The 13,855-nt window shown below is 45.4% G+C and overlaps 1 protein-coding gene across 3 annotated transcripts in view; it reads left to right on the top strand.

Annotated features, from left to right (window-relative positions):
- The window catches only part of LOC119382409 (protein unc-50 homolog A), a 44,834-nt gene that overhangs the window by 18,550 nt on the left and 12,429 nt on the right, over positions 1–13,855 (top strand). For 2 of the 3 annotated variants that reach the window (XM_037650101.2, XM_037650099.2), the window contains one exon: positions 10,943–11,026. The exons of the other annotated variant lie outside the window; for it this stretch is intronic. In XM_037650101.2, coding sequence (XP_037506029.1) covers positions 10,943–11,026 — 84 coding nt within the window. The remainder of the gene's footprint in view (positions 1–10,942; positions 11,027–13,855) is intronic. 3 annotated transcript variants of the gene reach the window in all.

The raw sequence follows: 13,855 nt of genomic DNA, 5'->3' as shown, positions 1-13,855 counted from the left end.
CAGTCAACGTCCGATTTTTCGGACTCCTTAGGGACCGTGAAATCGTCCGAAAAATCGGGCATTCCGAAAAAATGAATTCATGCTTTTTTATTCCGCTCAAGCGGTCAAATCGCCACAACCACGTCCGAAATAGCTTTAATGCCTCCCAGTACACTTATCAGGCATTTTGGTGCGCGCCCAGGCTCTCGCAAACGCATACGGTACCTGCCGTGAACCCCGCTTAACTACGTGCCAACAGCCACTTACTTGCAAATTTGCGTCTTGTGATGAGCGCCGCCGACACCAGCAAAGCGCGGAATAGATTACGGTGCTCTCGCATGGAGCGTTTGGAAACGATGACGCGGAACGCAAGGACTGTGGCGAAAGAGCAGACGACTCGTCCGACTTTCCCCGATGCGCGTGCCCACGCATCGCCGAATCTCCGCCGATACGCAATTTGCTGCCGTGTGAAGCCGATCGTTTCTAGTTGTGTGCAGCACATCGCCAACTAAGCTGACGCCACCACTGTACTGTTGCTCTACCGTACGCATGCATTTGTCATGAAACTGTTCGTGATGCCCACTCTGTTCCTGACCGCACACGAGCGCGGCAATGGCGAGATGGTTTTATTCGTGAACGCAACACGTCTGTGCGGCGCACTGAGCGGTCTCGCACAAAGAGGCAGCATGAATGGTGGCACGGCACGTTTGGGCTCTCGCCTATTAAATGCGTGCAGTACGCATGCAACTGCGCGCTAGGCCATATGCACTAGCGAGCAGTTAACTGACAATGCTTATCGAAGGGTTGTCGGCGATTAAGCCGTACTGGCGCGTTTGCCACCTGCCGCCATCACGCCTCCGTGCATTTCCGCTGCCTATCCATAAAGACATCGCCGCACGGCGCCGTGATAGCGGCCCCTTTGAATTTCTGGTCAGCTTCACCCGATAACACTTCGTTATTGCGGCAAAGCTGACTTTCGGACTTTGCTACTGTCGCAAACAGATCGACTCGCGAAAGCACTGGTTAGAACCTACGGACGCGGCAGAGGTGGGGACTTCAATTAATGCCTCTCAGACCTGCAATTTGGGCAGAAAGTCCGAAAAACCGGACGCTAAAGAGTTTCAGCGTCCAAAATTTCGGACGTTCTTATACATTGACATCTATGAGGCTGGTGACGGTGCCGCGAAAGTGTCCGAATTATCGAGCATGTCCGGAAAATCGGGCGTCCGAAAAATCGGCAGTTGACTGTATTATGAATCGTGGAAAAGGCACCACTCACAAAGACACAGAGCCAAATGTCTCTTTGTTAGCACTTATTTTTTAGTTGTCAGTTCACTGAAGGTTCCAAAGGAAGTTAGTGAAAAGTGAAGTGTGATACAAAATGAAATAAATGAACATCTCCACTTGAACAGACATTCGTTACAGCCGAAATCTATAACCACCTTGAACTACCAGAAAGTTCGTGGCTTATTTATTAAATGGTGACTGCGGCTAGAGCTTGAAAGAAAGCAACAACTTCACAACTAAGAAAAATTTGAGTGTTACAAATCCATCATGTCTTTGCGCAAAACGGGTGGTGAAGGCAAATGAAAAACAGATGTTTAGCTGGTGCACGACAATGCGACAAAAGAACAAAATAACACACGCAAATGCTGACATCACGAAGGGCGAGCACTTAACATACTTCGACATGCACAACAAAACCCAACACATGGGTATTCACAAACCAACAAATCTAAAGAAAATACGTGATAATGTAGACATTAATAAACACAGCACATATTTCACGTACCAAAAACTCTGAAAGTAACATGCATTGAAGGAAAGAAATGACTTACTGAATGCGGTACGAACACACATATCCAGCAGAAAGTTTACGAGTTGTCAGAACACATTGGCGCTCATCTGCGGATGGCTCGTCAAAAGTCAAAACAATCAGGTCCGAAGAAGCACAGGGCAGCTGCTTTCTCACTGTGGCATCGCCGTAGAATCTCATCCTGTCTCGGTATCTGACTCCGTTTTTCCCGATGACTCCCGACTGAATGCTGAGGGGCGCGCGCCTGCCAATGCTGGGAGCCTGAACGAGGTGAAGTAACTGCCACTGACTGACAAAGCATAGCTGCTGGCCAGAAGGGGCCAAAACGCGTACCGCATCTTCCAAGGTCCCGTCGTCTCCCACCATCTCCCCACCCCCTCGTTTCCAAAGGCATTGAAAGCACGGAACCACCATTGAACCATAGTGGATAGAGCAGCCATCAAGTGACATGTGTTTTATGACCAGCCACCACCGCGCTACCCCATTGCCGGGAGGAGAGGACGTAAAATTCCTGAGCAAAACATGGTGTTGTGCTGCTTCTCTGGCCTCCCGAACCCTGAGAACATTTATTCAAAGTGAACACGTCTGGTTGTGCGAAGCGTTGAGGGTGCAAACATAACTGATCGCTCATTTGGAGATTCTGCGGGCGATACAGCAGTCTTGGACAGCACATCGCTGTAGCGCACACACAAAAAAGGTACAATCCTGTAATCCAACCAGTCGTGTAGCAAACATAAAAATACGTGGCATGGTTGAAGTCACATGCAATGTTTTGATTAATAAAGCTGTCAGAATAATTTTGGTGTGCGTGCGCAAAAGCAGCACCAGCGCAGAGGCCCATTGCGAAGCAGACTAGAATTCTATTCTACTCCATTAAATCATCAATGCTATATACTAGCTTCAATCAATGTAAAGGCAGGTTTTTTTTGTTTTTATACAGGTATGATGTATACGCTGGCTGTATCACACAATTAACATTAACATTTAACAAGCATTGCAAAGATAGATTTTTTTGTGTGTGTGTTTCCTTTCTCATAGATGTATTTCCAGCAGTGCGCAAAACTCAGTTGAGAACTTGGTACTTATTTTACATTGCTCAACATCTGTAAAACAAATTTTGTGCAACTATTTAGCACATGTTTCGTGCCAAACTAAATGCCAACTTAAAGATCAAGACCCTGTATGTGCCATTGTTCCCTTTCTTATAGAATGGAAGTCTCAGTTTTGTTTGTTGACTGACAACAATGGACTGTTTTTGCCATCTTCATAAAACGACGCTGCCAATATTGTATGTTGGCTGGCAACGGTATTCCATTGTTGCCGTCTTACAGGATGGCTGTGCTAATATTCTATGTTGGCTGGGAATTATGGGCCTTTCTTGCCATCCTTATACGATGGCGCTGCCAATATTGTATCTTGGCTGGCTACGATGGGCCTTTGTTGCCATCCTTGTACGATGGCGGTACCAATATTGTATTTATCTGGCTACGATGGACCATTGTTGGCATCCTTATAGGCTGGCTTTGCCAACATTTGTTTTGTAGTGGCGTGAATGGGCCTTCATTTTAGGCCATCATTTTGCAATTTATAAACAATATTGGCCCAATGTGCTGTGCTGCCTGGGTGCTATCTTGAAAGCTACGTTCTACCGCTGTGCAAACGCCAAAATGAGGACAGCTTTCAAACTGAGCCTTACAGTAGCAGACAAATGTAATTAAGCAGCCTTTCTTGTTTGCAAATAAAACATTTACCTTTATATTAAGTTTTGTATTGAACAAGTTGAACCCTAATATGCAAATTTGATGAGAATTTTGACACGTTTTCGCACATTTTTGCATTTGCTTTGAAGGCAGGTATCACCGTTGAGATAATCATTGAAGATCTAGTTTGGAGCGTTTGCGAGGCACCAACACAGACCGATTCCCTGTTTTTTCTTGAAAATTCCAACAACTAATGATGCCAAGTATTACATCAAGAGGTAGTGACTTTAATATGGGAACTTTCTGCAGTATTTGAACAAAGCTACAATAAGCGCGAAATATATTTTAACCCTTCGAGGGTCAAAGATGTACATGTATGTCATCCGCAACAGCCACAAGACGGTCAAAGGCATACATGTACATCATGCCTGTATGTTTAAAACGCATGCCTTTTTTGATCATTTCTCTTGTTGGCATGTGCTGCTACAGTGCGGGAATACGTGGAATTTTTTTTCTTGCACCGATGTCTCTCCGTTTTCTTTTATGCTTCACTACAGCAGTGCGCCAGCTAGTTTCGGTTTCGTTCTTCAGCCGGTTCCTGCTTGTTGCACCCGCAAAACATTTCTGATTTCTTATTTAGAATTTCTCAAAGGTTGACCATTTTGTTACTCTCTCGTTTATTGCTCCCCGAGGCGCGATTACACCGTGCAGGCACCGACTGACACAAACGAATGATGCCACTGTGGTTGCGTTTCCTGTGTCAGGGACTCACAAAAACCGCCACCGTCTCCTTGGCGATAAGACAAAGGATTATTATAGGTTTCGGACTTGTTTTTGCATTCCGGAAGTGCTCACAACTACACAGTTTTCTTCAGTGCACTCCCCCATGCAGCTTGCTTTCTCTATGGAAGTGCGCGCCGGTATCTCTGCCACTAGTGAGTCTAGCAGCCCTTTCCGGAATCGCCACTCGACTACCAAATGAGAATTTGATTCAGTAAATGTCAGCTCGTCATGCGAGGAGTTACTTATGAGTTAAGACTGAAATGATGATGAGTGAGCGACATTTCAAATGCGAGCATGGAGAGACGAGGCTGACTGGATCGAAAGTGGCTTTTCTCCCCCCCGTGTTTCCACTTAACGCCACTTCGTGCACTTATTCTTGTACGACTGTGAACTGCACAGACGTTTATTTGAACGCATAATTTTTTAACAGTTCTACAGGCTTTTTTTAGAATTTATCTTGCTGTTACAAATAAACCATGTGTATGTAACCCAAATGATTCTTTTGTCATTTTACGGCCACCCCCAAAAAATTTAGACAATTCTTTTTCTTATGTAGATTCGTCTGAAGAATTGTAATTCAGCAATAAAAAAACACGTTTTTGGGATGCATTTTGCGAAAAAAAAAAGCAACCCTCAAAGGGTTAAGCAAAGAAATGCTTGTCTGTGGGATGCGTTTTCAGTTACAAACATCGTAAGAAACTGGTGACTTACTTGATGTTTCGAGCCTCTGAGCACAATGATTGAGCATTTGCGTGCATTGGCAGAAATCGAGGAGCTTGCACACTAACTACTGACCTAAAAGAGCAAGGAAATGCTTTGTGATGCTGGTGCCTGTCGCGATAACCATTCAAACACACGGCAGTAGGAGACGGTAGTGAAGGCCAGGGCACTTTCATCAGGGCTCTTCAGCCGGCCGTGACTGGGGCGTCACGTGACTTTGGATAAAGATCCATTGCAAGCAAAACCGTAAGGGGTTGCCAAAGAGGCCACATTGGCACTTGTAGCAATGCTGTGCATGCATTCAGTGATGCCAACCTGTTGCTTGGCATGGAAGTGCGGCTGCCATTTAATTGTTCCACGTAGCACAGCACCACCTGTGATGTGTTGTTAATGTCAAGTGACTACAGCTGGGATGTCATGCTTCCAGGTATCGCAGTCACTGTGGCACACTCGTGCTTGACATGCTGGTCAAGGTGGCACTTGAATGCATCAGGCACATGCACAGCATGAAACCCAAGGGACCAGTTTCACTGCGCACAGTCAGCAACCATGTTGGTGTCCACATATCCTTTGCTTGTGCTACAACACCTTGTGGAAACTCAAGTCAGGATGTGTACAGATCCTTGAATCCATTGCAAACCCTTGAAATGGGAAAGTCCATATGTACAATCGCTAGCAGTGGTCCAGCCAGAAACTCTTTTGAGAAAGGGGGCTTCAACCACCCTTTATGTGTGGTTGTGTGTAAAATACCTATGCAAAATTGACAATTTTTGGGGGGAGGGTTTACCCACTCCTGGCTATGCCGCTCTTAACAAGGCCCTTGAAAGTCCTGGAATTGTTTTCTTTCCTTGAAAATGCTTGGCATATCTAGACCTTATGCAAAATTTCTGCCATCTCTCGGAGGTTTGACAAAGCTACCGACGCAGTGCCTTGTGTACGAGTTGTACTGCTGTCACTGCTATTAATATTTGCTAGAGTCTGCTCCGATCGTTATCAGTCGCTGCATAAAAAATGTCAGACGAGTGTCTAAGGACCTGTCTGCGTTACTACCGGCATTTTATAGTCGCCCTTATTGACATTTATGACGTGTAAAGAACTTCCTCAAAAGAACTTCCTTGCATTGAGAATGAAGCTACAGAAAAGGGGAGAGTAGCGAATTGGGCGAGTTGGAAAATGCTCATGATGGTTAGCGCAAACGCAACACAGACGAAAGAAGAAGAAACGACGACACAAGCGCTATGTAACAACTGAATGTTTATTGGAAAAATCACAAATATATATGTCTAAGAAAGAGAAAAAACAACAAACGCGCACATGCGCCAAAGATAATTGACAGATAAAAACGTGTGTGCTAACAAAACTACGCCCTTTCCAGGAAAGACACTTCCTCATCAATCAAAGCGATAGAAGGGCAGCTCACGCATGTGTCTTTCTTTTTGATCATCTCAAATGCCTCCGCGATTTCTCGAGTACGCTGTTACCGTATATACTCGTGTAAGGGCCGCACCCCTACTTTAGAGGGGGAATTTCGAAAAAAAAAATTCAAAAAGTCCCGCCAGAAAAGTGTAGTTAGTTAAATTGCAGCTAGATGGCGCTGCCAGCTTTTCTGCTTTAGTAGCTTGGCTAAAGTGTTCTAGAAAGGGGTAGTGGGCTGACTGGAGGCCGTGCACTGACGCACTTTATGTCTCACCTGGTAGATGGCGCCACCACCACCTGCAATGTAAGCGACGCGTTGCTGCCCTCAGCGCGAAGGTTCGTTTGCCAGCGCTTCAAGCACAAACTACTCTTGTGCAACCCCTGTACATAGCCATTTTCGTTGCTTTTTTTTCTTTTGCGTGAGCATATTCTTGCTTTGGCCGTTGTTCTGGCGCATGAAGTATCGCTAAACATGAGCGCGTCATCAGCGGGCGCCGGATGCAATATATGCTGTAAACCGCCAGTTTTGTATTGCAGTAGCGAGCTCTCGCTTAAAAAAAAAGATCTCGCAGTTTTATTGCGTTTAGATAATTAATTAATTTATGGGGTTTTACGTGCCAGAACCACTTTCTGATTATGAAGCACGCCGTAGTGGAGGACTGCGGAAATTTCGACCACCTGGGGTTCTTTAACGTGCACTGACATCGATTGCCTTTAGATAAAAGAGACTAATATTTTCATGCTAGCGTTTGTACTCTGTAGTCTCTTTAGTGAGGTCATACTCTCACTAAATAAAACAATATTACTACAAACTTAAGCACCTTACGCGCTCTCAGTTGATATATTCTCCTGAAAAGTGCAAGAAAATGTGTGGGAGTGCACAGCAGGAAAGACCTATCCTAATCATGCCCAAGAAATAAAAGACCGAAAGTAAGGGTAGACCATGCAATCAGATTTTGCTTCTTGAAGACCCCTCACATGCTGGAAATTATATTTGTGTAAGAAATTGCATGCAAACACCGCTATCAGTTGAGTGCAAAATTCAGTTAGCAATTCTGCTGACACTATAATATGCCTAAAAGGTTCATATGCACTCTTTTCTACAAATAATAGACACATTTCCATTTAAACACATGCATTTTTATACAGATCTACTGACGTTCTAGCAGATCATATTAATCGCACTGTTGATGGTACGCCAAGGACCAAAGCCACCATTCACAGTTGAATTAAGGGTTTATTGCTATAGTATGCATGGCGAGTGGCAATTAACATACTATCTTGCTTGTTTTTCAAATCTGGCATTTTCTTGTATTTGGGTCAGTGAAACAGAAAAAGAATGTTCAGAGAAGATTCATACTTCAAGTTTAACCTACACTTGTAAAATCTAAATGCAGGAACAATAATAAAATTATTTAAGTGCAGCGGCTTATCTTGAAGTGCTTTGCTTTTTGGCGTTTGCCTGCTCTGTCTGTGTTTAGCCCCTTAATGTAAAAATGAAGTCGCGTAACAACATAGAATTGGATTATTTTTTGAGAGAGCATTGAGGCATGGCTTCGGCACCCAACCTCTTGCCAAAGCCTTGCTTTCACAATGGTCAGCACATCTAAAATGCTGTCTGCACGGAGTTCTTCACATGAAAAGCAGCCCGTGAACAAGCCTTGCTACCAATCTACATTATTCACAACTACAGGAACTGAAAAATGAAACGTATTGACGAAGCAATGCTCGGCCGAAAACCTGCAGCGACGACGAAACACAGCAGCAGCCCTACAGCAGCGGGGCGAAGGCGCGAAGGCTCCCATTGCTGACGATGGTAGCGCCGCCACACGGGAACTCAGGAAAACGAAAACTCGTTTACATTTTTTGCGCCGCGGCAACGTACCCTCTCCCCGGAGAGTGGGCTCACTACCCAATATTCTAGAACACTATAGCTTGGCAGTGTTTCTTCAGATCGGTGTTGTCGGTGTCACTTTGTCTGTAGTAGTGGCCCTGTTTGAGCCATCGCAGGTGAGGGACGATGGGCCGGCACTTGAGATCTTTCACTGCAGCCTTTAAACTGCAAGTGATTGAATATGCCGAGGAGCACGGCAAGCGAGAAGCTGGACGCAAATTTGACGTCGATGAGAAGCGCGTGCGTTACTGGATGTAACAGAAAGATGCCCTCGCCGCTACCAACAGGAGCCAAAAAGCATTTCGCGGAAAGAAGTGCAAGTACCCGGAACTCGAAGGCGAACTTGTCAAATATGTCATCGACACTCGAAGGGACGGCTACGCCGTCTCAACTGACATGATCCGCATGAAAGCCCTGACCATCGCTCGCCACATGGAAATACCCCAGGCACAATTCAAGGCAAGTCGGGGGTGGGCATCGCTACAACAAGTGTGTGCATGGATTTTGAGTGCGTGGCGTGCCGTGTCATTTGAAACAGTCGCGAAAAGCTTCAAGGTGACTGGAATTTCAAACTGCATGAGCGGCGCTGAGGATGAACGTCTCTGGGAGGACGCCGACGCCGAGGCGAGCTCTTCCGAGAACGAGGACAGCGATAGCGAAATGGAATCGTAATAAAAAACATTCCTGGAATGTTATTTGCGACTCTCTTACACTCTGCTACTGTCGCGGAAACAGTACAGACCTTTGGTGAGCTGTCATCGGCCTGATTCGTGTAAGGGCCGCACCAAGCAAAAATTTCGAAAAAAAAGTGCGGCCCTTACACGAGTATATATGGTAGATAGTGCTTGTGTCGTCGTTTCTTCTTCTTTCGTCTGTGTTGTGTTTGCACTAACCATCATGAAAAGGGGAGACTCCACCCGAAAAAGATCTTTTAAAATTCTTGGCCTAGAACTGTAAAGTTTTAATCACAAATAGGGCTTTTTAACCTTATTTCAAAACTGCAATTAGTTTTATTGTAGCTGTAGTAGTTCCAGATTTCCAAGAACATTAGCAACAAAAATGTAGGGTTTTTTTTGCAGACACCTTTTAGCTTATTAAAGATTTTCACAGGGCATTGCAGTATGACTCATTTTGCTGCAAATAAACCATACAGTGCAGAGAACTACCTAAAATGCGGGCATAACACGATACCTTTAAAAAAAAAATCATGAGTACCAGATGTGTATTTCGCATTTGCACTGTTGGCATTTTAAATGATAAAACAATGAACACGTAATTGATATCAAGGTTTGATATAGATACTGGCACTCTAAATTGTCTGAAGATACTCTGTACAAAATTTCGTTAAGATATGACAAGTTTAAGTACACGAAAGATTGTGCGCAAAATGTGAAAATTGAGAGAAACGCACTTGATATACATCTGTATTATTCGCTATCAAGTCGGATTTGCATTAAACTTTGTGTAAGCATAAAATAGTGCACCCTTGACACAACCAGAGCATTTAGATATGTTTAGCTCCATATGGTAGGCCTTCCCAACCCTTGAAAATGGAGTCAAGGCGTACACTCTTCACCACATGGTGACACAGGGCTTTGGCTGCCTACTTAGCCATCTGAATATTGCCACGTGCGCTCCTTTTTGTATTTCTATGTAACCGGTCCGTCACACGTATAGTCACTGCCTTTCTCAAACCGCGCCCATATGTCTGGGAGCCTTTCAGATTGTTTTAGGATCTTCTGATAGGCTTGAGCGCGCAAACGCGAACAGTTGAGTTCATTCTGGAACTAGCGCGGCCATCAATGATAAGACTAGAATGTTCTATGCTGCATGTATAAATGCCGATGCGCCTAACTGCACATCAGATTATCGACGACTGATGCTCTCTTCGTCGCTATCAGTGTACAGCGTCTACTGCTTGTAGTTTGGCTTTTCGTTTCCCGGGCACAAGTTTGCCCAAATAAAGAGTTTCATCTTGAACACGCTGGCTGCTGCTTTCGTCGACGTCACGACCCCGTGACAATATCTTGCATGTGAGATACTGCCAAGACAGCACACAATTTGGTAAGGGCCAAGATAGCGTAGTAACAACTTCTTGGAGAGCCCACAGGGTGAATAGGTGTCCAATACCCCATCTGTAGTTGCCTGGTTGGTAGTGGACAATCTATCGGCCTAGGTTGCAGTGGCGAGCATCAGTGTCCTGCTGCATGTGGATGCGGTTCGGAGAAAGCTGGCAAGCTTCCTCAGCTTTCTGGACGCTGTCATTTCTGGTGGTCTACTGGGAGCATGGTGACTAATGGTGTTGTGATGTGGCGTCCGTAAGCAAGCTTGAATGGTGTAAGCTCGGTGGTCTCCTGCACAGCTGTATTGTAAGCAAACGTTATGTAGGGCAAAATTTCATCCCACGTTTTGTGCTCCACATCAACATACATAGATAGCATGCCGGCCAGTGTTCTGTTTAGGAGTTCCCTCAAGCCGTTTGTTTGGGAATGATAGGCTGTGGTCTTCAGGTGGTTGGTGTGTGTCAGCTTGGTGACTTGTTGTAATAACTCCACAGTAAACGGTGTATTCTTCCGTTCAGTGCTGTGTCAGCACCTTCTGTGACTGTCAGTGACGTAATGTTCCAACCTTCAGGCCTCCAGCCTTTGAACCTGCCTCCAGTACCGTTCCAGCAAGTGGGAATGGATCTTCTTGGTTCATTGAACTAGCATGGCTCAGGTTCGTACATTGCGGGTGTTCGTGTACATTTGCACAATTTTACGAAGGCCTGTTGTTGCTCCTCAGTCCTTGTTTTATTTATTTTATTTATATAGTTATCAATACTGTCGGCTGAAGGCCGTTGCAGGGTGGTTGCGTTACAAGATATGAAAAAAGGAAAAAAAAGTGCAGTCGCGATCGAGGACAGACTCAAGGTACAGTACACACAAAAGGCACAATGCAGTAGTACACGTAATACAATGATAGAATAGGTACAGTGCAAGCAAGAAGAGCTATAGACACTAGTAAATCATGGTACCATCAATTTTGCCACGGTCGCTAGATGAAACAGTTCTTATACAGCAGGAAACGAGAGTTTTCTTTAGGTCAAGTGAATCCGCTAGGTAAAAGCTACCGTATTTGCTCAATTCTAAACTGATGTTTTTTTTTTTTTTTTTTTTGAAAAAATGATGCGGCAAAGTGCGGGGGGGGGGGGGGGTCGGCTTAGATTCGAGTACAGGGATTAAGCTTTGCTTTTTTTAGCCTTGCGAATTTCGGGGGTCGGCTTAGAATCGGGGCCGGCCTAGATTCGAGTAAGTACGGTATGTGTCTACAGTCGAAGTGAAAAGTTTAGTTATCCCGGTTTCAAACTTGCTTACATTGTCTACTGTCAGTAGTTCATGTGGCAGTGAGTTCCACTCCTCTATTGTTCTGGGGAAAAACGAATATTTATGTACATCTATTCGTGCTGGAATTGGTAGAACATGTTCTTGGTGGCTGCTTCTGACTGTTGAGAACACTCGCTGTTTTATATATTTTGGGGCATTGAAATTAAACCAGTTACGATGAATCAGATATAGAATTTTCAATCTAGCTATCCTCCTGTGTTGAGTAAGTAAAGGCAAGTTTAATTTGTTAATCATCTCAGTTACGGAATCGGTTGATCGGTATTTTAATAAGATGAACCTTGCGGCTCTTCTTTGGATTTTGTCAATTCTTTCTATCAGATTGTTTTTAAAGAAGTCCCAGACGACGCTCGCGTACTCTAGTGTAGGACGAACAAGTGGTAAGTATGCAGTTAATTTAGTTTGTTCTGGAGCAAGTTTTAACTTTCGCCTTGTGGGGTTGCACACGCAACCCATTGTCTTCAACGCGGCGGCACCTCGGCTTCGCGCCACGTTTGTACGCGCAGTGGCGAGGGGGTTGCGTGGGAGAGGGCACTGTGCCGCTCCCGCAGCCCTTCGCGCCCTGCTCCCTGGCCGAAGTCGAGATGCCCCGTTTTCCCTCCTTGCCCTTTTCTGGAGAGACTCCTCTCCAGACCCCAAGGAACGCGCGCGGCTTTCTTGGGGGCCTCGGTGTCTTCGGTCTGGGGAGATGTGATTGACCACATTGGACCCAAGCCGTGAGCACCACCGGCACCATCAACCCCTTCGCGCCCTGCTCCCTGGCCGAAGTCGAGATGCCCCGTTTTCCCTCCTTGCCCTTTTCTGGAGAGACTCCTCTCCAGACCCCAAGGAACGCGCGCGGCTTTCTTGGGGGCCTCGGTGTCTTCGGTCTGGGGAGATGTGATTGACCACATTGGACCCAAGCCGTGAGCACCACCGCCACCATCAACCCCTTCGCGCCCTGCTCCCTGGCCGAAGTCGAGATGCCCCGTTTTCCCTCCTTGCCCTTTTCTGGAGAGACTCCTCTCCAGACCCCAAGGAACGCGCGCGGCTTTCTTGGGGGCCTCGGTGTCTTCGGTTTGGGGAGATGTGATTGACCACATTGGACCCAAGCCGTGAGGACCACCGCCACCATCAACCCCTGCAGCGCTCCTGCCATGAAGTGCGAACCACCACCCCGGACCGGAGTGCAAAAGCAGCCACGCGAGGTGAGATGAGCATTTATCATTCCCTCGACGTGTGCTTGCTATTTTGTTGTTGTTTCCCCCCAGTAGTGCGGAACACTCCGCCACTGAGGTGTTGATGTGCTTGATGTGCCACTTGATGTGCACTCTATTGTTGCAATTGGCATCTGAGGTGAATAAACATCTTCAGTTGAAAGACTTGTCTCTGTCCCCACTGGCCTGAAGCCCGCCGCGGTCGCAACTCTACGCGAATCGCGGGATAGGGGGTCACAGTTCTGACTGTTAGGGCTGCTGCGTAGCACTAGTAGCGAGTAACTACACTCCTCTAGTGCGCGGTGTGATCCAAACGAGGGACAGGTTCGCACGCGTGGATTGTTGTGTTCATGCTTGTTGCAAAAAGTAAACCCTATAGCCTCAAGTACCAAAGCTTTTTTTCAGCCGAGGAGCATATGTTGTCTATGTGTGTTTTCCAGTTTAGATCATTCGATATAGTAAGTCCAAGGTACTTAACACTTTCGTGACCGCGGAAAAATCGGTTGTTTTTGGCTAGTCCAGGAAATATTTTTTTCCTGCCACAGAATAAAATTGATGCTAAAGTGTAGGGTATCAAATGATAGAGGAAGAATTGGTCTTTCCAACAGTATTAATTTCAAACAACGGATTTATTTAGAATATAATAAAAAAATTATCAAACAAAGAAGAATGCATCAAAAAGAAAGAAAGATTCATAAAAACATCAATGCTACTCTGCAAAGATCAAACATTAAAAAAAATCGAAATATACGTTTTGAACGCAAAGCCCTCATAAACTAATAGTGGAAATATAAGCTCTGTAAGTACAAAGATTATTTACATAAATACAAGAATATAAACACTAGTGCCTATCATGCCACCGCGCGATGCAGGTTCTCGACGCGGTGAAACAAAGGCTGGCTGCGCATGTTTTGGGAAAAAAAGTTTTTTTCTGTTCAACTTTCCTAGCATAGTTTGCAGTTCTGGTA

Source organism: Rhipicephalus sanguineus, chromosome 2, assembly GCF_013339695.2.
Source record: "Rhipicephalus sanguineus isolate Rsan-2018 chromosome 2, BIME_Rsan_1.4, whole genome shotgun sequence".
Classification (NCBI taxonomy): domain Eukaryota; kingdom Metazoa; phylum Arthropoda; class Arachnida; order Ixodida; family Ixodidae; genus Rhipicephalus; species Rhipicephalus sanguineus.
The sequence above is the reverse complement of the archived record's forward strand: the minus strand, read 5'-3'. Positions and strand labels throughout refer to the sequence as shown.